Here is a 26,781-nt window from a genome sequence, read left to right as displayed (position 1 = left end):
GGAGGGAGTGTGTCATTCTGCAGCGTGAAGAAGAGTACATTGTGCGTTACACTGATACACAGAGGAGGATTATCTGAGCGCTGCCGGGAGTGTGTTTGCTATCTTCTCACATGTATGGAGTGTAAAGTCCAATATATGGGCATGACCATAAGGGGCACTAGAACGAGAATAAGGGAGCACATAGGTAACATTAAATCAGGTACTTTGACCACACCACTCGTTAGAAACTTTAGCGATTTTCACCAAAAAAGATCCAACACACTTACATGGACAATAAAAGACCAGGTCTAGTATGGAAACAGGGGAGGTGATAGGGACAGGAGATCTTTTGGATCTTTAAGCTAAAACGAGTATCCCAAATGGATTAAACTCAAAGTTTGATTTGATTAACTTCTGGGAATGAGTTAGCCCTCTCCAAATGTTTAGTTCTGGGAATGATAAGGTGTGCCTCCCCCTCATTCCTTGATCAATCTCTTTTGACCACTATTAATATTTTTGTATGCTGCAACAGCCTAACAGAGGTATATGGAGTGGAAATGAGATATTAGATCAAAGAATGGTAATAACATTTTGGTACTAACAGTTAATCAGAAACAATAATATATGGAAAGCATATTCAGCATAGTGAGGGTCATATACAACAGGGGTTAATCTTGTATTGTTTATACATAGTAAGTCCCTCAATTATATATATATATATATATATATATATATATATATATATATATATATATATATATATATATATTATGTACATGAACCTACAGGACTAGATAACAGAGTGCATTTAATAAATAAATATACAAATGACTTGCGCCACTGTTGAAAAGTTAAAGGTTCACTAGGTGGAATGAGTAGAATGAATAAATGAATCCAATTGTTAGCTATTATGTTACTATATGCTAACATAGGGTTGGAATTATGAAGTTGTGGCCACTCTTTCTTTTAAGGAACTTTTATCCAATTATAACCCTGGTGTGGCTATTTAAATAGGGTGTGACTGTGAGATTATTAGCTATGACTACGGCTTAACAGCCGAAATGCGTTAGCGATCCTCAAATAAGTAGTAGATTTTTTCAGACAAATGTATTCCCCTGCCACATGTACTGGCCCCCTGTATCATGTGATAGTTATCAGCCAATCAAAGACTAGTATACATATGAACTGTGAATTTGTACACATGCTCAATGTGTATATGCTGGTGCCTTAGAAAGTGAGCAACATTTGATAATGGAAGTAAACAGGAAAATCCCTTAAAATTGCATGCTATTTTGGAATCACAAAAGTTAAACTTTAATTTTAGTGGCCCTTTAAATTCATCATCTGTTAAGCTAAGAATTTACTTTTCAAATTGGTCATCAGATGGTGCCTCTTGGTTGCCCCCAGTATGCTGCTTATATAATATTAATTAGCAGTGAGTATTTTCCCTGTAGTGCACTCTGTTTACACTTCCATGTCATGTGGCCAGTTGTGTGAAGCCTCTGGGCCTGATATTCAAAACCTCGCAGCTCTGGTGAGATGATCTAAGGACTTTTGTTGGTACAGTGATTCCCTTAAAAAAAAATAATATATTTTTTTTTAGTAACACAAATGTTATCTTGGGAAATGTTTAAGTTGATATGTGGTGTTGTTTATGTGAAACAGAAACTCCTACATTAAAACACAAGGTCCCAACATGTTTGTATGATTTCTCTCCATGGTGGCGAGGTTTTGAATATCAGGCCCACTTGCTACTTATTTAAATTAAAGAAAAAAAAAAGTTGCAAATAGTAGCTTCGGCACCACATGAAGAGCAATTTCAAAGGTAAATTTTAGTTTAATGTTGAATTTAAAAGTTTCAGCAGCCTCATTATAGCTTACAGGGAGTGCAGAATTATTAGGCAAGTTGTATTTTTGAGGATTAATTTTATTATTGAACAACAACCATGTTCTCAATGAACCCAAAAAACTAATTAATATCAAAGCTGAATAGTTTTGGAAGTAGTTTTTAGTTTGTTTTTAGTTATAGCTATTTTAGGGGGATATCTGTGTGTGCAGGTGACTATTACTGTGCATAATTATTAGGCAACTTAACAAAAAACAAATATATACCCATTTCAATTATTTATTTTTACCAGTGAAACCAATATAACATCTCAACATTCACAAATATACATTTCTGACATTCAAAAACAAATCAGTGACCAATATAGCCACCTTTCTTTGCAAGAACACTCAAAAGCCTGCCATCCATGGATTCTGTCAGTGTTTTGATCTGTTCACCATCAACATTGCGTGCAGCAGCAACCACAGCCTCCCAGACACTGTGCAGAGAGGTGTACTGTTTTCCCTCCTTGTAAATCTCACATTTGATGATGGACCACAGGTTCTCAATGGGGTTCAGATCAGGTGAACAAGGAGGCCATGTCATTAGATTTTCTTCTTTTATACCCTTTCTTGCCAGCCACGCTGTGGAGTACTTGGACTCGTGTGATGGAGCATTGTCCTGCATGAAAATCATGTTTTTCTTGAAGGATGCAGACTTCTTCCTGTACCACTGCTTGAAGAAGGTGTCTTCCAGAAACTGGCAGTAGGACTGGGAGTTGAGCTTGACTCCATCCTCAACCCGAAAAGGCCCCACAAGCTAATCTTTGATGATACCAGCCCAAACCAGTACTCCACCTCCACCTTGCTGGCGTCTGAGTCGGACTGGAGCTCTCTGCCCTTTACCAATCCAGTCACGGGCCCATCCATCTGGCCCATCAAGACTCACTCTCATTTCATCAGTTCATAAAACCTTAGAAAAATCAGTCTTGAGATATTTCTTGGCCCAGTCTTGACGTTTCAGCTTGTGTGTCTTGTTCAGTGGTGGTCGACTTTCAGCCTTTCTTACCTTGGCCATGTCTCTGAGTATTGCACACCTTGTGCTTTTGGGCACTCCAGTGATGTTGCAGCTCTGAAATATGGCCAAACTGGTGGCAAGTGGCATCTTGGCAGCTGCATGCTTGACTTTTCTCAGTTCATGGGCAGTTATTTTGCGCCTTGGTTTTTCCACACGCTTCTTGCGACCCTGTTGACTATTTTGAATGAAACGCTTGATTGTTCGATGATCACGCTTCAGAAGCTTTGCAATTTTAAGAGTGCTGCATCCCTCTGCAAGATATCTCACTATTTTTGACTTTTCTGAGCCTGTCAAGTCCTTCTTTTGACCCATTTTGCCAAAGGAAAGGAAGTTGCCTAATAATTATGCACACCTGATATAGGGTGTTGATGTCATTAGACCATACCCCTTCTCATTACAGAGATGCACATTACCTAATATGCTTAATTGGTAGTAGGCTTTCGAGCCTATACAGCTTGGAGTAAGACAGCATGCATAAAGAGGATGATGTGGTCAAAATACTCATTTGCCTAATAATTCTGCACTCCCTGTATTGTCGCTGGGGATTTCATTAGTGCAAAGTTATATGTAACATCCCATAATGCTCTGAGCTAACCAATCTCAATGAAGATTGTTGGAGGCTCAGGTCACATGTCAAAACTGTTTGGAGGGACAGTCTACACCAGAATTTTTGTTTAAAAAGATAGATAATCCCTTTATTACCCATTCCCTAGTTGCCAACAGAGTTATATAAATACACTTTTTACCTCTTTGATTACCTTGTATCTAATCCTCTGCAAACTGCCCCCTTATTTCAGTTCTTTTGACAGACATCCATTTTAGCCAATCAGAGCTGGCTCACCTGAACTAAACGTGCGTGAGCACAGTGTTATCTATATGAAACACATAAACGAACACCCTCTTGTCAAAATGCCCTGAGAGAAGAGGCGGCCTTCAAGGGCTTAAAAATTAGCATATGAACCTCCTAGGATTAGCTTTCAAATAAAAATGCCAAGAGAACAAAGAAAAATTGGTGATAAAAATAAATTTGAAAATTGTTTAAAATAACATTTTCTCTCTGAATCATGAAAGTTTATTATGGACTAGACTGTCCCTTTAACAATAGCTTCTCTTGCTCCCTCCACTTCTCTCCTATGAACATGTATGTGAAAAAGTATTACATTTACACTTTTAATCAAATTTTACATCTGAAGAACTTTATTGGTTTTGCTCAGTCACCAATGCAATCAAATGTATGTTAATCTGTAGTTTTCAGTTTCAAGTGTTACTGTTTTATGGTCGTTATGACATACATATCAATGTTTAAATTAGGTTAAAAAATTCAGATTGCTTATGCATTTATTTGCTATTATTAAATCTTGCTATATGGTTCTTTGTTTAAACTGTGTCTATTAAATGTACCTTTTCTCTCTGCTAAAGGTAACTCATTAAGTAGGTGTGTTCAGCAGAACCTTGGAAGGTTGAATCTTTGGGAGGATCCTTTTCACATAGTAAAAGAGAAGCTAAAGGCAGGCATGACTGTTTGCGAGCAGTGGGCAGCTGCATGTGACCACCTGACTGGGCATATTTGGCGTCGTTATACTCCTCACCCATGGAAAAATGACCAGTTTTCTTCCAGTTCTCTTAATAATCTAGGAAAACGTCTGGAGGAGGTTGTATTTGCTTCATTATTATTTATATTGTATCAATACACTTAAAGGGACATTAAAGTGTTGCGCACAACTACAAAGTAATAGTAACTACTCACTTTGTTATTGCATTTCACCCTGTTCCTGCAGCTCTTTGCAAATCAGTTCTCCCGTTTTAATAGCTTAAAGGTGCCAGATACTGTGGGCTGCCATCTTGGAGCTCAGGTATTTTCACAGCGTGTGACATAAGCCGTGGACACTCGCAGATCAGTAATATTGTCCACTTTTTACAGCTGTATCATGTGCTTCAGGTTAGTGTGCATGATACATCATGTGAGCTTTACAGTTTTCCATTTTTTTTTTACAGTTACACAAAATATATTTAAAAAAAGCACTCAACATTAATATAGAGCAATACAGCCACTGCAAAAATGTAACCTGAAGCACATGATACAGCTGTATAAAACAATAAGCAATATCACTGACCTGTGAGTGTGCACTGCTTCTGTCACAGGCTCTGAGAATACCTAAGCTCCAAGTTGGCAGCCCCCAGTACAAAGAGGCAGAGCTTCATTATTTGGCACTTTAAAGCTATTAAAACAGGAGAACGGATTTGAAAAGAGCTGCAGGAACAGGATGCAATGCAATAACATAGTGAGTAGTGGCCATTCTACGGCAGTTAGGTCCAGCATTTTAATGTCTCTTTAAAGAGGATTTTAAAAGCATGTTTTATACAAGTACATATCACTGAATTGGAGAAGATTGTTATATATATACAGGTGGCCCTCGTTTTACAACGGTTCAATTTACACCGTTTCAGAATAACAACCTTTTTTTCCAGTCATGTGACTGCTGTTGAAAAGCATTGAGAAGCAGTGCATTTATTAAAATAGCCAGTAGGTGGAGCTGTCCGCTTGTGTTGCAGCAAAGCCAAGCAAGCTGAAATTTTTCAGTTTAACCAGACCTGAGCTATCTAGCCGATTTCAAAGGAACAATATCTTCCTGTCTATAAATCAGTCCAGATTGGAATGCATAGAAAGAACTGTTTGCAGAAAAATACAAGTGAAGTCTGTGTTGTGTGATTATTTTATTAGGTTTATAATGCTGTTTAGCAAATGTTTTTGTTCATTTAACTTAGTTTAATTATATATTCTGTGTTGTGTGATTATTTTATTAGGTTTATAATGCTGTTTAGCATTTAAAGTCTTCATTTCAAAGCTTTAAAAATAATGTATTAGGTGTTACTTATGACAATTTTGAGAGGGGCCTGGAACCTAACTCCCTCACTTCCCATTGACTTACATTATAAACTGGGTTTCACTTTACAACGGTTTCGATTTACAACCATTCCTTCTGGAACCTAACCCCAATGTAAACTGAGGGCTACCTGTATATAAAATAGATAATTTAAGAACCATTTAAACTTCCACTTTGTGCAATAAGTTATTTAAATCACTATTTCTGTCTTACATGGGTAAAGTTTGACAGCATTAAAATAAAGAAGAAAGCACTTTTCTGGCTTTATTATTCCCTTTATTACCCATTCCCCAGTTTTGCATAACCAACACTGTTATATTAAAACACTTTTTACCTCTGTGATTACCCTATATGTAAGCATCCCCCTGATCACATGACTTTTTATTTATTATCTATTGACTTGCATTAAATACTGTGTTGTGCTTAATCTTAAATAACTCCTCGGCATGAGCACAAATTTATCTATATGGCTTACACGAACTAACAGTCTCCTTTTGTGAAAAGCAAATAAAAAAAGCATTTGAAAAGAGGTTGTCTTTACTGGCTTTGAAACAGGCAGAAATTTAGAGGTTTAAATGTTATAAAGTATATTAATATAACAATGTTGCTTGTGCAAAGCCGGGAATGGGTAGTAAAGATGTTATCTATCTCTTTAAAAAATAACAATTTTAGTGTAGACTGTCCCCTTTAAGGATTTTTGGACTTTTCAATTTCAAACCTGTTCGAGCTGTTGACATCTTTTGACCTTTTTTGCAGTAGCATTTATTGGCTGTTTGTGCATCTGTTTTTTTTTAATGTCATTGTTGTGCATGCCCACTTCATATGTTAATAAATTACTTTTTTTAAAGTTAATATTTTAGTTCAAATTACATTTTTAAACTATCAAACTTGTACACAATTGAAATATATTTTAATTTCTCATTGTTACAAATCACCTTGGGTAATGTTATATTTAATATCTAATATAAAATATCTAATTTGCTTTTTCTCTTGGTATCCTTTGTTGAAAAGCATAGCTAGGTAGGCAGAAGAGCAGTAAGGCCCTACTGGGAGTTAGCTGCTGATTGGTGGCGAACATAAATGCCTTGTCATTAGCTCACCGGTTGTGTTCAGTTAGTCTCCAGTAGTGCATTGCTGCTCTTTCAACAAAGGATACCATAAATATGAAGCAAATTTTAAAGTTTTCAAAGTTGTTCAAAATTGTTTGCTGTTTCTGCATCATGAAATCACATTTTTGAGTTTCATGTTTCTTTACGCAGCTATCAGTAAAACTGAATTTATTATATGGCATGGTTTTATTATGGTTATTTATGGTTTATCTTTCTCTGAAGATCTGTGAAAATTATTTAGAAAAACCTGCAAGATCTTTGTTTCATATGTTTTTTCTCTAATTAAATTCAGGAGTCTTAATGTTGTAGGAAATGGTAAATTTTACTACTATATGGTGTTTTCTTGTATGATTCAAGCTGACTAGAATAAGCCATTATAGGGCAGATTAGAAAAAAATTGTTTGCAGATATACAGAAAAGCATTAGATCTTTCGAATAATTAGTTATGCAAACTTCCTTAAAAAAATAATTACTTTTTTTTTTTTTTTTAAGGTGTTGGCCATAAGGATGATCTATGAAAAGCTTCTCTATTTTCTACCCTCTGGTGAAGATCAGTCACATAGCCAAAAGAAGTTGTTTGAACCTTTCAGTGGTTTAAATCCTGTTCACTACAATCCTTACACAGAGGTAAAACTGCGCACTCACCTTGCTTGGTTTTCACCTGAATTAACCACTTGCAGCTAAACATAGTAATTTTCTTATTCTTTATAGCCTTTATGGAGAGCTGCAGTTTCACAGTATGAACGAATCATTGAACCAGCTGAACAAAAAATTGCAATTAAACTTAAAACCTACTTCTCAGAAATACAGGAGAGTCCACAACAGGTTGGTTTATTTCAATTAAACTCTATGTTTAAGTATGGTACACACTAATTTGGTCTGTTCTAGGTTAAATGCTGTAGGTGAATTGATTAGATTAAAGAGGTAGCTATTTGGATACATGTTTATAGAAGGGATGTCGTACAACAAACGACATCTGGCACTCCAAGGTTTTTTGTTAGTCCCTTGGAACCACTGAGCAGAAAACCAGTTTCACAATTCTTCTATAATTGTCTCTGACGGCATCAGAACGAGGCTCCAATTGGAGCCTATAGAAGCACGCTTTTTATATACAGTATTGTATGTTTTAAGAAATATATTCTGTTCTTTAACAATATTGTTTAAACGCTGGCTTTTGTTTCTATCGCTATTTACTCTATTTAAAGTGATGATAAACTTTCCCCTTTGTATAAACACATTCAGAATGCAATATTCTAGCTAAGATAAAAATAAAATGTGTGAGTGCTGATTGGAGAACAGTAAACACCTTTAGCTCACAAAAAAAAAAAATAGTTTTGAAGTGGGCTGCCTGAGCGTGAGGTATTTGTATTTCAGGACTATATTAAATAGTAAGTTATAGTGCATCTTCATTACAACTGATGAATTAAACTCCATCTAAAATATCAGAAACATTCTGGATCTGTTTATACAAGGGGGGAGTTTACCATCACTTTATTTATTTTTTTAGAAAAGTAGCAGCTTTAAAGGGATAGTCTAGTCAAAATTAAACTTTCATGATTCTTAAAGAGCATACAATTTTAAGCAACTTTCTCATTTACTCCTATTATCAATATTTCTTCGTTCTCTTGGTATCTTTATTTGAAAAAGCAGGAATGTAAGCTTAGGAGACGGCCCATTTTTGGTTCAGAACCTGGGTAGTGCTTGCTGTTTGGTGTCTAAATGTAGCCGCTTTCTAATTTACTCCTACTATCACTATTTCTTCGTTCTCTTTGTATTTTTATTTGAAAAAGCAAAAATGTAAGCTTAATTGCCGGCTCATTTTTGGTTCAGCACCTGGGTAGTGCTTGCTGTTTGGTGTCTAAATGTAGCCACCAATCAGCAAGCGGTACCCAAGTGCTGAACCAAAAATGGGCCGGCAATTAAGCTTACATTTTTTGGTTTTCAAATAAAAATACAGAGAGAACGAAGAAATAGTGATAGTAGGAGTAAATTAGAAAGTTGCCTAAAATTGCATGCTCTATCTAAATCATGAAAGTTTAATTTTGACTAGACTATCCCTTTTTTTTTTTTTTTTTTTTTTTTAATTCTTTTTATTGAAGACACAGGCATTAAGGTTACAAGAATGTTATCACAGAGTTGCATACACATAAGAATATATAGGAATGCAAAATTATACATAGTCTAGATCTTTAGGGAAGTTAAGAATGCACATACTTGCAAATGAAAAGTATTCAAAATTTTAAAGTAAGGTAAATGCAGACAATAGTTGTGTTATACATTTCACAATGTGGAAATAAAGAATGGCCTTCATGTGCCTTCCATATTTTTTATAATATAACAGGATAAATTTCACTATATATAAGTAGTGTAATTGAATTGAAAATATTGAACTTGAAAACTTATAACTAGATTTGTAAGTGAGGCTTATCAATTTCACATGACAAGGTAGGAAAAATAAAGTCAGCATTATGGTAAAATTCAAAGATGAGATGTGGCATAGACAAGACAAGCCACGTAGTTAGTACTCCTGAAACAGGAGGTTCATTATGGTGGGGGGGGGGGGAGGTGGTAATAAAAGTAGTATAGATGAAGTGAGTATCTGGAGGACTTAGAGGTTTGTTGTAGATGAAACGGAGGGCAGGTTAACATATATAGTAGGTGACAGGTGCTTAGTATACTAAATAAACTGGCTTCAGTATTACAGGGAAGCCCAGCTATGCACCTCTGCACAAAAACATATGTACTGCTGGATGTATACCAAGGTTACTGCCCACATCCAGTGTTCATAAATAATCAACATTAGTAAACAGGTACTGGGTCTATGGAAATGTGTAGCGGGCGTTAAGTTATAAAACAGTTTGGAAAAATAACTAGGGAGCAAATGACGAATGGTTAAGCGCAGATATTTTAAATATGAAAAGAGGGTAAATGTTAGCCAGATGTTTGGGGAGCCAGCATGATATATTCTAGATATGCAAATAGAAAAGTAGAAGAAGTTTGCGGTACTAGTCATTGGGATACTAATTGTATGCTAGATTGAGGGAATACCTAAATTAGGGGAGCCAAAGGTTGTGTGTTCACAAAATTTGCTTGAGGTATGGAGCTAATCTGACATGCAATACAAAAGGAAGGCATAAGAGGCAACAGTTATAATGCAGGACCTGCCTGCAGAAGGAACACTATGTTAATCTCCAAAGTAAACCACCCGTTGTAGTGCATCAATATCCACGTCAGCAGGATACATATTTGTATTCTAAGACTTAGTGGAGGAAGCTAGACTAGGTAGGGTGGTGGAGGTTAGGAGGGCCTCACTTGAGAGCACCGTAAAGTGACTCAGTAAATAAATTGAAAAATTATTTGGAGTGATACTCCATGTGAACTAAATTGCATAACCATGGTAGTGAAACTATTATAACACAGTAGTGAAGACACTTAAAACAGACTGGGATGGTCTGCATTACAACTATGTGTCAAAGTAAGATAGTGGAGACTGCCTGCATTAGAGGGGGATAGCTAGAACCTGACGAAACACACCAGGTTTGACCACATGAGTAGGGAACCCCAGCAGATACTAGCCAGGCGGAACATGTAAGAAGCCAGAATCACAGAAGCGTGTCAGATGCAAACCTATTAAACATTGATATGGTTAATATGTAGAGCCCACATAATTACCATGACTGCTTGGCAATAGAAAATATAGCAATTAAAACATGTCTAGAACTGTAACATGGGATAAAGAGTTAGAAACCAGTACTTATACAGGCTGATTTATATTACTATGTAAGGCTATATCTAAAACATTTCCCTGGAGTTATATATGAATAAATAGACTATGGGGAGTATACCGCCCCGGCCCCTGGCGGCACCACCCCATGGTTAGAAGCTACACCTAGGCTCCAAGAAGATGAACAGCGCCCAAACTCTGTTTATATCTCAGTGGGTACAAATAAACAACGAGGAGCCTGTTTTTAGACGGCAGCAAACACATGTGGGAAGAGCTTTGTGTGGGACTCAGGTCTTAAAGTTGTCAATATTGTACTGTAATAAGTTAGTACGTGGCTGCAAGCAACAACTTTAAAAAGGTATTACTAGCAAATAAAACTTGCAGTAAAAGGTTAGCGTAGTAGGCTTCAAAATATAGGTAGGACGGTTAAGTCCCATTAAAATAACAACCAAATAATAAAGATAAGATCACAGATGGAAAATACATTCCCTCAAAATAGAAACTAACTGTGGTTGCAGCTCCCAACATAATGTATCACAATAAATCCATACCTTGCAGACATTAAGCGTCACAATCAACATATGATTCAAAGAAACACAATAAACCACATAAATATTGAAACGAGACCCCGTAACTCTCAGACATCCCCAGCGCTTAATACAGCAGATAGGTTAGCTAGAAAGAAAGATCCCTTTTTCAAACAGCAAACGACAATATAACATGAATGGAAATCAAATATGCACATCAACAGCAAACTGTAAAACTTGTTCTCGTTCAACTAGAGTGGAAAGTCTCTTCATCAGATAGCTGTTCTAGCCGTAAATCCCAAAATACAAAGCAGAGCGTCTTGAAGGAGTCAGAGTTTTATTATAAGTTGCTGTCTCCAGTGAATGCAATGGACTTGGTAATCCTTAAAACTGACCTCCTATCCAATGCCTCTAGTTATCTGGGAAACATGTCCTCCAGGGTCCCATGTATGTGCGCAGTGGCTAAGATATCGGCAGTGGAAACACTGGACGGGTGGAAGTGCGCACCTGTTTAGAGGCCATAGACATCCAAGCCTGGAACCGCTCCACCGCCGCCCGCGTCCGGATAGGAAGGTAAAACTTCGTGAGCTTGAGCGCTTCTCATCTGCACTCGACGCTAGCCAGTTGAACGGATCCCAGTATGTGGGAGGGAAAAGGCCCTCACTGCCGCTGTGTTTGTTACCAGGTTCACATAAAGTGGTTTTTGGAGCGTAAGTTATGAGCGGCAAGCCTCCCCAGTTGCGCACCCTCAATATTGAGCCATACTGCCTCACATTGGGGACCCTGTCCTTAGCAGCCCCCTGCTCCGCTGTATCCACTATGTTAGAATGTTGTGAGGCGTATTCCGCTACTGGAGAGCAAGATGGCGGCTTTCGCGGGTTATCTGCAAACTCTAAATACTTCTCTCCACAGGCAATAACATCAGGTGAAACAGTGGCATGAGCAGTTAGAGGCTTGAAAGCCTCAGTCATTGCGAGCAAGAGGGCATCATGATGGTGATCAAGCAGCTCCTGCAGCTGCCTAAAAAGAAGAGCGTCCATAGTTTAGCACAAATGGCGTATCAGGCAAGGTTAAAAACTGGGGTTCTCTGGTATCATCCAGCACATCTGTTTAGCTTCCTCAGCAGCAAAATGAGTGCTCATCCTTAGAGTGTCCAGGTTGAGATTAAAGGGAGATAAAGTGTTTATGAAAACCTATAAAATTGTAACTTATGTTGGGAGCTCTTGAAGTGTGCGTCCTGCTTCCATGTTAGTTGGCTCCGCCCCCAGACTATCCCTTTTAACAACTATATATTGTTCTTTATCACCTTTTCTTGTGGTATTGCAGCTATTTTGTGTTTTAGTTTTTTATGAAATCTTTGCAATTGCTTTTTTTTTTTTTCAAGTATCTTTTTTTCTCTTGCAAGGTGTATCCAGTCCACGGATTCATCCTTTACTTGTGGGATATTCTCATTCCCTACAAGAAGTGGCAAAGAGAGCACACAGCAGAGCTGTCCATATAGCTCCCCCTCTAGCTCCACCCCCCAGTCATTCTCTTTGCCGGCTCTAAGCACTAGGGTCTCTCTACGGGTGGGTAAAGTGAATGTGGTGTTAGAATTGTAGTTTTATATCTTCAATCAAAAGTTTATTTTTAAATGGTACCGGTTTGTACTATTTACTCTCTAGCAGAAAAGTGATGAAGATTTCTGCTGAGAGGAAAATGATTTTAGCATGTTGTAACTAAAATCCACTGCTGTTCCCACACAGGACTGAGGAGTACCAGAAAACTTCAGTTGGGGGGAACAGTTTGCAGGCTTGACTGCAATGAGGTATGTTCAGTCATTTATTTCTAGACAAGACTGAGATAATGCTAGAAGACTGACAAGATCCCCATGTGGGGAGGGTAAGCTATGTTCTGAGACTCAGTAAAGAATTGAATGCTTACATAACAGGGCTAATTAGGCTGGTTGACACTAATTCAAGGCAATCGATTATTTGTTTTAAGAAATACTCGTTGGAGACACTTTTTAAAGCACTTTGGAGTGTTTTCTGGGGTTATTGTCCACATGGCAAAAAGTTAGTCACTTAGAAGTGATTTTTGTAGGCCTCACAACTCCGGAGTGGAGTGGGAGGGGCCTAATTTCGCGCCTCAGATGCGCAGTTAGAATTGAAAGACAGTTCATGCTGCTTCATATGGAGGTTCCAGCTGCTGATTGAGGGCCTAAAAGAAGCTTTTCCCCCAAAAACTGATCCCTAAGGGCAGGTAGGGCCACAGCAGTAAGCTGTGGCAAGGTGCTGTAGTTATTTAACCGGTTGTTGGCTTTAGGCTGCTCCGGTTTGGGCATTAAGGGGTTAATCATTCTGCAACTTGTGGTGCAATCATATTAAAGCCTTAGGTACAAAAGGATTGCTGCATTTTTCACTGTTTTGTAAAATTGTGTGCTCTTTTTATTTCTTAAAGGCACAGTAACGTTTTTTCAAATTGTGTTTTTTTATTTGATATAAGTGTTTTCCAAGCCTGTTTGTGTATGCTACTAGTCTGTTAAACATGTCTGACACTAAGGAAAATCCTTGTTCATTGTGTTTAGAAGCCATGGTGGAACCCCCTCTCAGAATGTGTCCCAATTGCACTAATATGTCTATACACTTTAAAGATCATATTGTTGCACTTAAAAGTGTGGCCCTAGATGATTCTCAGACTGAAGGTAATGAGGATAGTCCGTCTACCTCTCCCCATGTGTCACAACCAGTTACGCCCGCTCAAGCGATGCCTAGTACCTCTAGTGCGTCTGCCCCTATTACATTGCAACAACTATCGACAGTCATGGATAATTCCCTTGCGACCTTTCTATCCAAACTGACAGTTTTTCCTGCAAAGCGCGATAGCTCTGTTTTAAGAACAGATTATGAGCAGTCTGAAGCTTTGGTAGCCTTATCTTATGTGCCCTCACAACGCTCTGAAGTGGGGGTGAGGGATTTGATGTCTGAGGGAGAAATTTCTGATTCAGGAAAGGTTTCTCATCAGGCAGAGTCAGATTCATTAGCGTTTAAATTTAAATTGGAACACCTCCGCGTATTGCTCAGGGAGGTATTAGCTACTCTGGATGATTGTGACCCTATGGTGGTCCCAGAGAAGTTGTGTAAAATGGACAAGTACCTAGAGGTCCCTGTATACACTGATGCGTTTCCGATCCCTAAGAGGGTTGCGGATATTGTTACTAGGGAGTGGGATAGACCAGGTGTCCCTTTTGTCCCCCCCCCTATTTTTAAGAAAATCTTCCCCATAACTGACCCCAGGCGGGACTCGTGGCAGACGGTCCCTAAGGTAGAGGGGGCTGTTTCTTCACTTGCTAAACGCACAACCATAACAATTGAAGACAGTTGTGCTTTTAAAGATCCTATGGATAAAAAGTTAGAAGGTTTACTTAAGAAAATTTTTGTTCAACAAGGTTTTCTTCTCCAACCTATTGCCTGCATTATTCCTGTAACTACTGCAGCGGATTTCTGGTTTGAGGCGCTGGAGGAGTCGCTCCAGACGGAGACCTCATATGACGAAATTATGGATAGAATTAAGGCTCTAAAGCTGGCTAATTCTTTTATCACAGATGCCGCTTTGCAATTAGCTAAGTTAGCGGCAAAAAATTCAGATTTCGCCATTATGGCGCGCAGAGCGCTTTGGCTCAAGTCATGGTCGGCCGATGTGTCGTCAAAATCCAAATTATTAAATATCCCTTTCAAAGGAAAGACCCTTTTCGGGCCAGAATTGAAAGAGATTATTTCAGAAATCACCGGGGGAAAGGGCCATGCTCTCCCTCAGGACAAGCCCTTTAAGGCTAAAAACAAAGCTAATTTTCGTTCCTTTCGTAATTTCAGGAGCGGTCCCGCTTCAGCCTCTACAGCTGCTAAGCAAGAGGGTAACGCTTCACAGCCCAAGGCAACCTGGAAGCCTTACCAGGGCTGGAACAAGGGTAAACAGGCCAAAAAGCCTGCAGCTGCTACCAAGACGGCATGAAGGGGTAGCCCCCGATCCGGGACCGGATCTAGTAGGGGGCAGACTTTCTCTCATCGCTCAGGCCTGGGCAAGAGATGTTCACGATCCCTGGGCATTAGAGATTGTTACCCAGGGATATCTTCTAGAATTGAAGGACTCCCCTCCAAGGGGGAGGTTCCACATTTCTCATCTGTCTGCAGACCAGACAAAGAAAGAGGCGTTCTTGCGCTGTGTAGAAGATCTACATACGATGGGAGTGATATACCCAGTTCCAATTGCAGAACAAGGACTGGGTTTTTACTCAAACCTGTTTGTGGTTCCCAAAAAAGAAGGAACTTTCAGACCAATCCTGGATCTAAAAATTTTAAACAGATTCCTCAGAGTCCCATCATTCAAGATGGAGACCATTCGGACAATCTTACCTATGATCCAGGAAGGTCAATATATGACTACCGTGGATCTAAAGGATGCGTACCTGCATATCCCTATCCACAAAGATCATCATCAGTTCCTCAGGTTCGCTTTTCCTGGACAAGCAGTACCAGTTCGTGGCTCTTCCATTCGGTTTAGCCACTGCTCCCAGAATTTTCACAAAGGTGCTAGGGTCCCTTCTGGTTTTCTAAGACCACGGGGCATAGCAGTGGCGCCTTATTTGGATGACATCTTAGTTCATGCGCCGTCCTTTCACAGAGCCAAGGCTCACACAGAGATTGTATTGGCCTTTCTGAGGTCTCACGGGTGGAAGGTGAACATCAAACAGAGTTCTCTGTCCCCACTCACAAGAGTTCCCTTCCTAGGAACACTAATAGATTCAGTAGAAATTAAAATATTTCTGACGGAGGTCAGAAAGTTGAAACTTTTAACTACTTGCTGAGTTCTTCATTCCATTCCTCAGCCATCTGTAGCTCAGTGCATGGAGGCAATCGGATTAATGGTAGCGGCAATGGACATAGTCCCTTTCGCTCGGATACATCTCAGACCACTGCAACTATGCATGCTCAATCAGTGGAATGGGGATTATGCAGATTTGTCTCCTCAAATACAGTTGGACCAGGAAACCAGAGTTTCTCTTCTCTGGTGGTTGTCTCAGGATCACCTGTCTCAGGGAATATGTTTCCGCAGACCAGAGTGGATCAATGTAACGACCGACGCCAGTCTGTTAGGCTGGGGTGCAGTCTGGGACTCCCTGAAAGCTCAAGGCTTATGGTCTCAGGAAGAATCTCTTCTCCCGATAAACATTCTGGAGCTGAGGGCGATACTCAATGCGCTTCAGGCATGGCCTCAACTAGCTGCGGCCAAATTCATCAGATTTCAGTCGGACAACATCTCGACTGTAGCTTACATCAATCATCAGGGGGAACAAAGAGTTCCCTAGCGATGAAGGAAGTAACCAAAATAATCAGGTGGGCGGAGGACCACTCCTGCCATCTCTCAGCAATTCACATCCCAGGAGTAGACAACTGGGAGGCGGATTTTCTGAGTCGTCATACTTTTCACCCGGGGGAGTGGGAACTCCACCCAGAGGTATTTGCCCAGCTGACTCAGCTATGGGGCATTCCAGAGTTGGATCTGATGGCGTCCCGTCAGAACACCAAGCTTCCTCTCTATGGATCCAGGTCCCGGGACCCCAAGGCGGCATTGATAGATGCTCTAGCAGCGCCTTGGTCCTTCAATCTGGCTTATGTTTTCCCACCGTTTCTTCTTCTCCCTCGTCTGATCGCCAGAATCAAGCAGGAGAAGGCTTCGGTGATTTTGATAGCGCCTGCGTGGCCACGCAGGACTTGGTATGCCGACCTAGTTGGCATGTCATCTGCCCCACCATGGACACTGCCAATGAGGCAGGACCTTCTAATACAGGGTCCGTTCAAGCATCCAAATCTAGTTTCTCTACGTCTGACTGCTTGGAGATTGAACGCTTAATTCTATCAAAGCGTGGTTTCTTTGAGTCAGTTATAGATACTCTGATTCAGGCTAGAAAGCCTGTCACCAGGAAAATCTACCATAAGATATGGCGGAAATATCTTTGTTGGTGTGAATCCAAGGGTTACTCATGGAGTAAGATTAGGATTCCCAGGATATTGTCCTTTCTCCAAGATGGATTGGAGCAAGGTTTGTCGGCTAGTTCTTTAAAGGGACAGATATCTGCTCTGTCTATCCTTTTACACAAGCGTCTGGCAGAGGTACCAGACGTTCAAGCGTTTGCTTACCTTACCTGGTGTTCCATGCAGATAAGGTAGTTTTGCGTACTAATCCTGGTTTTCTTCCTAAAGTGGTTTCTAACAAGAATATTAACCAGGAAATTGTTGTTCCTTCTCTGTGTCCCAATCCTTCTTCGAAGAAGGAACCTCTGTTGCACAATCTTGATGTAGTTCGTGCTCTAAAGTTCTATTTGCAAGCAACTAAGGATTTCAGACAAACATCTTCCTTGTTTGTTATCTATTCTGGTAAGAGGAGAGGTCAGAAAGCGACTGCTACCTCTCTTTTCTTTTGGCTGAAAAGCATCATCCGTTTGGCCTATGAGACTGCTGGCCAGCAGCCTCCTGAAAGAATTACTGCTCATTCTACCAGAGCAGTGGCTTCCACATGGGCTTTCAAGAATGAGGCTTCTGTTGAACAGATTTGTAAGGCAGCGACTTGGTCTTCACTGCATACTTTTGCCAAATTTTACAAATTCGATACTTTTGCTTCTTCGGGGGCTATTTTTGGGAGAAAGGTTTTGCAAGCAGTGGTGCCTTCCGTTTAAGGTACCTGTCTTGTTCCCTCCCTTCATCCGTGTCCTAAAGCTTTGGTATTGGTATCCGACAAGTAAAGGATGAATCCGTGGACTGGATACACCTTGCAAGAGAAAACAGAATTTATGCTTATGATAAATTACTTTCTCTTGCGGTGTATCCAGTCCACGGCCCGCCCTGGAAATTAAGTCAGGTAAAAATTTTTTGTTTAAACTACAGTCACCACTGCACCCTATGGTTTCTCCTTTTTCTTCCTAACCTTTGGTCGAATGACTGGGGGGTGGAGCTAGAGGGGGAGCTATATGGACAGCTCTGCTGTGTGCTCTCTTTGCCACTTCCTGTAGGGAATGAGAATATCCCACAAGTAAAGGATGAATCCGTGGACTGGATACACCGCAAGAGAAAGTAATTTATCAGGTAAGCATAAATTCTGTTATTGTGGAGGTTAAGATGCACACACACATAAATCAGTACAGACAGATCTAAATGAGGTAATACAATCCAGTCTGGTGTGAGAACCTACCCTTGGTCCGATGCATCAGTGTTTCCTGTTTGTTTCGGTAAAAAGTATTGGCATTCCTAAGTTTTGCTATCTAAACTCCTTTTTTTTTTTTTTTTGTAAATATTTGCCATTTTTACATGTGTGAATACATTCTCCTCCAACCTGAATTTTTTTTTCTTTTTTCCAACAATTCTACAGTCTGGATAGACTAAACCTAACTTTCAACTATAAACATTAAATAAAATAACTACCTAACTTAAAACCCTGGAATTTATTCTCGTTGTTGGTCGTGAGGCCCGGTCGTAGAAAGAAAAGAAAAAAGGGGGGGGGTGAGTAGAATGGAGGGAAATTGAAGAGGATAGAGGGTGGAAAAGGAGCAATGACGCTAAGTGTGGGGAAGGAACAGTGCTGATATGTGTGACATTGGTATCCGTTGTTGGTCCCTCAAAACAAATGTGAACTCCGTGAAGAAAACAGAGTCTTTAAATGGTATTAGAATCAGTCTTTGTATTTCTAGCTCAAAGGTTACTATGAGTCTCCGCCATTTATGCAAAAATAAGCTTAGCCTGTTCTGAACATCCAGTCTTACGTCCATTTGTTCTGTAAATATTTGGGATTTCAACAGGTTCTTGAAGCCCCCAAAGGAAGGGCCCGTTTTCACTATCCAGTGTTTTAATATGCATTTTCTAGCCACTAGGACTACTAAACTTAATACTGCGTCATGTTGTTTGTGTTGGGGGTCCCATTGTAAGAATAAAATAGCTTCAGGATGTATAGTAAACTGTATCTCTAAAGCCTGTTTAATCCAATACTGTATTTTACCCCAATACTGTCTGACTGGCGGACATTCCCATATATAGTGTAAGAGGTTCGGCTTTTCCATTGCGCATTTGATACATTTATTGGACCATGTAGGCACCCATTTCGCCATTGTTCTTGGCGTGAAGTAAGCTTTGTGTAAGAAGCGTACCTGGGATTACCTGTACATTGCAGACAACGTGGCCTTCCTTGTTTTTTCCATACCATTCCTTATCCCTTCTCAAGTAATTTCCCTAAGTCCTTCCCGGACCCAACCCGTCTGTAAAGAGTTCTGCAGACCCTGTAAGCAGTGATGTAAGAGTGTCTGATATATTTCCGAGAGGGAGAATTTGCCCATTTGATATGATTGTGTAAGACGAAAGGGGGAGCCCTCCCAGAACTCTGGCTTGCCTCTGACCAACGCCCCGATATAGTGGCGCACCTGGAGGAGCGCATAAAAGTGGGTCCTAGGCAACCCATATTCCCTTTGTAAAGTACCAAAAATTTTAACCGTTCTTGAAAGAGGATCTAGTAGATGTTTAAGCGACGTTAGCCCTTTTTAATGTTGGACTATCTGCAGGACCCTGCACACGTTAACCACCGACGACCGTGCATGCATGGAACCCGTTTGGTCTTCATGTATGATGCTGGGTAATATAAATTTTAGCCTCTCGGCTAGTAATTTGGTTAGGATCTTATAGTCCGAATTTAGTAGGAATATCGGCCTGTAAGATTCAGGTAAGAGACTATCCTTTCCCAGTTTCAGAATCAGAGTGAGATATGCCCCCGCGAACTCAGGTGTAGGTGCCCTTTCCTCTTCAAAGTAGCTAGCATATAGTCCCGCGAGTGTCGGTGTCACTTGTGGTTTAAGCAGGCGATAGAATTCAATCGGTAGCCCATCAGGGCCTGGGGCCTTGCCCAGCGACATGGACATAATGGTTCTCTCAATCTCCTCTCTATCTATGGGGGCATTCAGTCTATCTAGTTGCGCTTTAGAGATCTGTGGGAGTGCAATGTTTTCCCAGAACCTTTCCCTCATCTCATTCCCGGGGGGACGTTCGCTGGTGTATAGGGAGGAATAATATGATGCAAATGCTTCAGCTATTAATTTAGAGTCCCGTATAGTTTTTCCCTGTGATTTGCAGCAATATGTTTAGAGGATGTGGTTATATTTACTAACGTTGCTAAAAGTTTCCCCGACTTATCCCCGTATCTCTAATATTTACCTCTAGTCCGTAATAATGCCTGTGAGGCTTGGTGTGCGAGCAACGCGTCGTATTCTGTTTTTATATCAACGTATTTGCGATAGTTTTGGTTAGAAGGGGTGGTACAGTACGTACAATAGGTTTCTGACAAACTCTCTCTCAATCGTTCAACTTTTCCTGCGTATTGTTTTTTTCTACGTCCTAGGTAAGCAATAATATTACCAGAGAGAACAGCTTTAGCCGTTGTCCAGAATAAGTCTGGCGTGCTTAAGTGTTGGGTGTTGTTTGCCTGGTAGTCATCCCAGCAGTGTACTAGGTAGTTCTGAAATTCTTGGGAAGATATTAAATACTTCAGCAATCTTAAAGTTTGCCTGTTACACACCGGCGGAACTATATCTATAAAGAGCGCTATGGGGGCATGGTCCGAGATAACAACCTCCCCAATTTTTGTGTCAATTACCTGAGTGATTAGAGAATTTGAGATCATGAAAAGATCAATATGCGACATGGAAGGTGAAGCCCGTGAAATGCATGTGTAATCCCTCCCATCAGGGTTTAGTTGCTGCCAAATATCTGTCACATCTAGGGAATTTCCCAGCAGTGTAAAAATGTTCCTCTCAAATTTGTCTGATATCTTGGGGGCCTTCCCACCTGCACATCTATTGAGATCTCTAAGTCTGTCACAATGAGGATTGGAGGTAAGATTGAAATCCCCTCCCAATATGATACGAGTGCCTATGTAGGGGGTAAGTGTGGCCTCAATAGTGTCCCAAAACGTTCTATCTCTTTGTTTGGGGGCATATACGTTGCATAAGGTGTATGTTTTCTCTGAGATGCAAACTTGCACTATTATGTACCTGCCCTCTGGTTCCTTGAGTACCTCTACGACCTCATATTCCAACTTTTTTCCAAAGAGTATAGCCACCCCTCTACTAGCCGATTTGTATGATGTATATTCAACCCTCCCCAACCAGTCAGACCTCAATTTTTCATGTTCTATATCTGAGAGATGCGTTTCTTGTAGAAACGCAATCTCTGCTCGCTTTTTCCTAAGGTGCGTTAGGATTGTTTTCCTTTTGACGTGGGAGTGAAGGCCCCCTATATTCCACGAGTATAAATTAAATCTAAAGTTCTAAACTGAACCCTGCATGTGTGGCACATCGACTTATGTAAAGGGATTTGTGTGGTATATGGTTGCGTAAAAGGGGGGGGGGGAGGTAAAGGAACGCAAGGGAAGAGGGGGAAGGAAGAGAGAGAGAAAAAAAAACACACCTCACCAGTGCAATGTACAGGCTCCCGGTTCAGCCTTCCATTACGTCGAGCCACCACCAGGCCCCACCGACCAAATTTGTTCACATGCTGTATTAAAAAGAAGATTTTTCACCTTGATCCAATCAAGTACACATTCCGTTTCATAACTGTCAAGAATTAACATAGTGGGACAAATACATTCATCTTGAGCTCTACATTTTTGTTTTAACATTTTTCCAGGTGTAAACCAACATGTAAACTTCAAACAATCTATAAAAAAAACTTTTCTATCTCCCCATAATGATATCCAGCATTATCATCTTTCTGTATCTGAGAGAAATGGGGAATTGTCACTTTGCTACAATTTCAAATATTTTCATAATATTCTAAGCTTAACCTGCTGGCACACATATACTCATAATATGATCTAAGTATATTTAGTTATTTCTGTTCAAGTGCAGACCAGCATAATTTTTTTTTACAATTTAACATAAACTTCCCTATCTCCTGAATGATATAGGTCAACCACCCCTTAATAGTATTCTGGACAGCATCCAATGCAATGTTGAACCACTTTTTCACATTCCCTCTTATATTATATGCAGTTGTACAACCCTGGAAACTGGTTTCTATTCTTTTGTGATCTGCATTTAACGTGTCCTTGATCGGCTGTTGCCATTTTAGCTTTGAGAGCAGAATCACACAAAGGGCAATGATATTCACTAAGTAATAACCTGTTAAGCACAGGTTCAAATGACTCAATTTGTTTGTTGACTTAGCCATCTTTTATGATGGTATATATTACAGCGTAAAATACTTAATTAGTATTGCCCACGAACACCATCATCTCAGCCTTCCTCTCCCCTATCTTGTCCCTGTGCAGGGCTGTGTTGCTGGTGATCCATGTTTTCCAAAAATTCTTGAGCCTCAGAGGATGAGTCAAAGAATCTTGGACCTCTAGGTGTGATTATTTTAAGCCTAGCAGGGTATAGGAGATATGCCTGTCTGCCCTCCCTATGGAGTTTAGAACAAAGCGGTGAGAATTCTCTACGACGTTTCATAAGGTCTGTGGAAAAGTCTTGAAATAGCAACAGGCGTGTGTTTTCAAAGATTAGTTTGTCTAGCTTTCTATATCCTCTCAAGACAGCCGTTTTAGTCTGAAAATGTAAGAATTTTATCATAATGGAGCGAGGTTGTGATATATCTGCCCCAAGCTTCTCTGGGCCCACTCTGTGTGCACTTTCTACACCTCCAACCAAATCTCTAGTGGGGATATTTAACAAGGAGGGTAAGGTGTTTTCTACAAAGTGTATTAAGTCAGACTGTTTGATCGTTTCAGGGAGACCAAGGACACGCACACTATTGTGTCTCGATCTGTTTTCCAGATCATCTATTTTTAGCTGTAGGGCCATGGCCTGTCTACCTAGGTTTTCTATCTTACTGGAGTTAGCTACATTTGTGTCCTCTAGGTCGGATATTCTGCCCTCTGTCTCTACTATTCGTGTTGAGAACTGTTTGACATCATCGGTGAGTGTATCTACCCCCCTTTGAAGATTGTCTATTTTGGGCATGAACAACATGGATATCTGTTTTACAATGGGGTGGGTGTCGACCATGTTATTATCTGGAGAAGATTCAGAGCTCGGGCCCTGAATGGGCTGATCATTTCCAGACCTGTGATAATTTGTTTTATTGCGACTCGCCATTGGGGTATTGGTTAAATATTTCTCCATATACCCATAAAGTGTTAGGGGCAGAACCGCTGCGGTGAGAATAAAGTTATGAAATCACTTCAATAAAAATTAGTATTCCCCCTACACAATATAGTTAGTACAGTGATGCCCTGGTGATTTGTATAAATTGAAATCTTATAACTTATGACAGAATAAACCTGCAAAAAGAAAGGCACATTAGCAGAATAAACCAATAGACGTGTGACGCAGCGCACTTATAAGAAACAGTAAGGCTGGCAATGGAAGGCTTTATACACAGATTGTGAGATAAGTTAAAATGCTGTGTTCTCCCATGTTACCCCTTCCAGGAGTGTAATGAATCGTGTCTCCCAAGCCCTGAGCTAAGGCAAGGATCCTAGCCTTGAGTTCTTGGGAGTAAAGTCCTCAATAATGCTTCAACAAATGATAAACACTGTCTCTGGGCTGCCCCAAAGTGTGAGGCGGTGTCAAAATATAAGAGGTACACAAGGCCCCCTGTGGCTCCACACCTCTGCTGCTAGTAACTCTCACAAGTTTAGAGCCTTGTTGCTCCAAAGTATGGAATGATGTCAGTAGTGGTTAGGTCCTATGTGTTCCATGAGTGTTTGTTTGGGGGGCAGTTCACAGTTCTACACGAGCCACTTGGGCTGAAAGCTGTTGCAGTGTGTGTTCCGTAACAAGTCCACAGATTATGTACTATGGGGAAGTTGGCCCAACAGTAGGCTCCACTGCGCTACCCGTGCGTCTATTCCACCCTATGCGGAGGAGTACCTAGGGAAGTCTATACTGCACACTCTTTAGGCCCCTATGGATGTCAAAGGGGTGCCCGTTAACCACCCAGCACAATATCAGTAGGTGAGTGAGTGGGTAGATGGGAAGTCCCCAGAGATTGTGTGCAGGCGATACTTTACCACCTTAGGTGCAGACAACCTGTACTACAGCCCCTCAAATTGTTTCCACAAGGTTCCAAGTCGATCAACGTGGAGAGGCCGGGTTCCCAAGATGGCGCCGGCTTTCGCGTCAGATACTCTTCAGGGTATGGTCCGAACTCCAAAAGCGGCAGCCGCCAGCTGATAGTAAGCAAGGTCAATAGGGTTGATTAGATCCTCCTGAGTTAGTGTTGAGACACCTCAGATCGGGCAAGCCAACGGCCCCTGCAGTCGTAATGTTGCACTCACATGTGTTAGTAATGGCGCTGCTCCGACTATGTTCAATTCTCCGCCAGATCCGCCTCCAATGCAATCCACTCTGTAAAGCTGAGGGTATCAGTGGGGTTCCACTACCCTGTCAGGTAGATTGTTTGAATTTGCGCCGCCTCAGCGATTCAGTGGGCGTTTCACTTCGGTGGTGGAACGTTGTACGGCTCTCACGAGAAATATGGGGGTCCTTCACAATACTCCCCCACTCCGGGCAGCAAGTTCTGCCAAGGAATTCTCACTGGGCACAGAGTGTTCAGGGGAAAACCTCCAGATATTTCAAGTTTTAAGTCCACTTTGGACGGAGCTCTTCTCCCTTGCTTCCTACTCTGTGGCCCGCCCACCGGAAGTCCTCTTTGCAATTGCTTTTAATGTAAGAAATGTAATTGTTGTATTATCTTTTATGAGTAAAAATTTTTTGCTAATTGTGGGGAGCGCTAATTTATCGAGTGCCCGTAAATGGGCAAAATCTCCTTTTTATGGGCACGCGATAAATACCCAGTCATTACAACTGACTGTTTATTGCTACCTCGAGCTTGCAGTAGCAATTAGCACTCAGAAAATTAACCAGAGGTCAGACCTCTGGTTAGTTTTGTAAAAGATCCCCAATTGCCCCCAAATTAGTATTTTAGTTTTTTATTTATAAAAAAAAAAAAGTATAACTTTCTTTTACTAAAAAAGCAGTTTTTGAGGGCTAAAGTTGGCGGGTGTAAGGTGTTAGAAAAAAAAAAAACACCACTGAAAAGGGCCTTTACATTGCGGTCTATTGGGACTATGTGTTCCCAGTAAATATATATGTAAATACTTATATATTTGTGTTTAATATGTGTATATACACATATAAACACATAAAAAAAAATAAAAAAAAAATATATATATATATATATATATATATTCATATACATATATATTTACATTTGCTGCCCATTGCTGAGCGACTTATCCCCTTCGCTGCGCTAGTTCTCATGCCCAGTCTCACGGCATGAGAACTAAGCTCCCATTGGAGCCTATAGAAGTGCGCTTCTGTGCTGTGCGAGCACGAGTTCATGTTCGCATTGCACCTAACTTGTAATACCAGCACACATATGCGAAAGCGATATTTTACGCTCAGCTTAAAACCTAGCTCAGTGTATTTAGAATTGTTGTCATACTCTAACATTGCATACATTTTCTCATCACTGTTTTATCATTCACCAGAATTATTTTACTGTTGTTAATTGTATTTTCCTACAAATTTTAGTTTTTTGGTTCATTCTTGCAAAAAAAATTGGGAAGATTTTTATGATTATTATAATAATTTCTTTTGTAGACACCAATATCTCTATAGTTTAGAGATCATAACACTGGTGCTGGATCATTTGCACTATTGTTTTTTTATATAATTGAAATAGAAAAAAAAAATTATAGATGCTGTAAATAAAATCTAGTTCATAGAAAATATAATTTTTTTACAGTATCTAGTATTTTTTTTTAAATATTTTATTTTTTAAAATATTTAATATTTCAATAACATCCCTTTTAGATAGCCAAGTTTTCATGTGTGCTAGACCTAAATTGCGAAAACCAAAAGCACGTTATGCATATTTTACATGTCTATGTTCTTCACATAGAAAATAATGTACTTTTTATTATTAAATATATATTTCTGTGCATATGTGGTAATGTTAATATAAAATATATATCTATACCTATATATCTATAGGAATAGCGCTTTCTTTTTTTAAATTATGATGTTCACAGTCCTCCATAACATATGGAATATATTTCCTGCCAAAAGGAGGAGATCAAGAACCTATATCAGAGCTTAAAATCCCTCCCACATACCATTTCTCTCTTAGTTTTGTTCTTGGCCTTGTAGGAGTTGGTTTGGAACAGAGGTGTTCCAGCTACTTGCTTATGGATTAAATTTAGGAGCTCAGACCAATATGAGACTCAGAGTTCCTGGGAAATATTCACAAAGAATGCTTTAGTTTTTACAGGATGGCCTTGACAAGGGTTTGTGCGCTAGTTTCCTAAAAGTTAAAATTTTTGCTTTATCTGTTCTTTTTCATATGAAGTTGCCGAACTTCCTGAAGCTCAGACTTTTGTCCAGGCGTTAGTTAGAATTAGGCCAGTTGTGAAACCTATTTCTCCACCCATGCATTCAAATCTAGTTCTCTGTGTATTACAAGGTCCTCCTTTTGAACCAATGCATTCCATTGATATCTACTGTTATCTTGGAAAGTACTTTTCCTATTGGCAATCTCTTCAGAAATGAGAGGTTCTGAGTTTTCAACCTTGTCTTGTGATT

General features: G+C 40.0%; 1 protein-coding gene across 1 annotated transcript in view; it reads left to right on the top strand.

Moving 5' to 3' along the window:
- DYNC2H1 (dynein cytoplasmic 2 heavy chain 1) overlaps positions 1 to 26,781 on the top strand; it is a 1,178,830-nt gene that overhangs the window by 18,795 nt on the left and 1,133,254 nt on the right. Inside the window, exons 6-8 of the mRNA XM_053705582.1 lie at positions 4,301 to 4,533; positions 7,368 to 7,502; positions 7,587 to 7,700. Of these exons, the coding sequence (XP_053561557.1) occupies positions 4,301 to 4,533; positions 7,368 to 7,502; positions 7,587 to 7,700 (482 nt within the window). The remainder of the gene's footprint in view (positions 1 to 4,300; positions 4,534 to 7,367; positions 7,503 to 7,586; positions 7,701 to 26,781) is intronic.

This window comes from Bombina bombina, chromosome 3 (assembly GCF_027579735.1).
Source record: "Bombina bombina isolate aBomBom1 chromosome 3, aBomBom1.pri, whole genome shotgun sequence".
Classification (NCBI taxonomy): domain Eukaryota; kingdom Metazoa; phylum Chordata; class Amphibia; order Anura; family Bombinatoridae; genus Bombina; species Bombina bombina.
The sequence above is the reverse complement of the archived record's forward strand: the minus strand, read 5'-3'. Positions and strand labels throughout refer to the sequence as shown.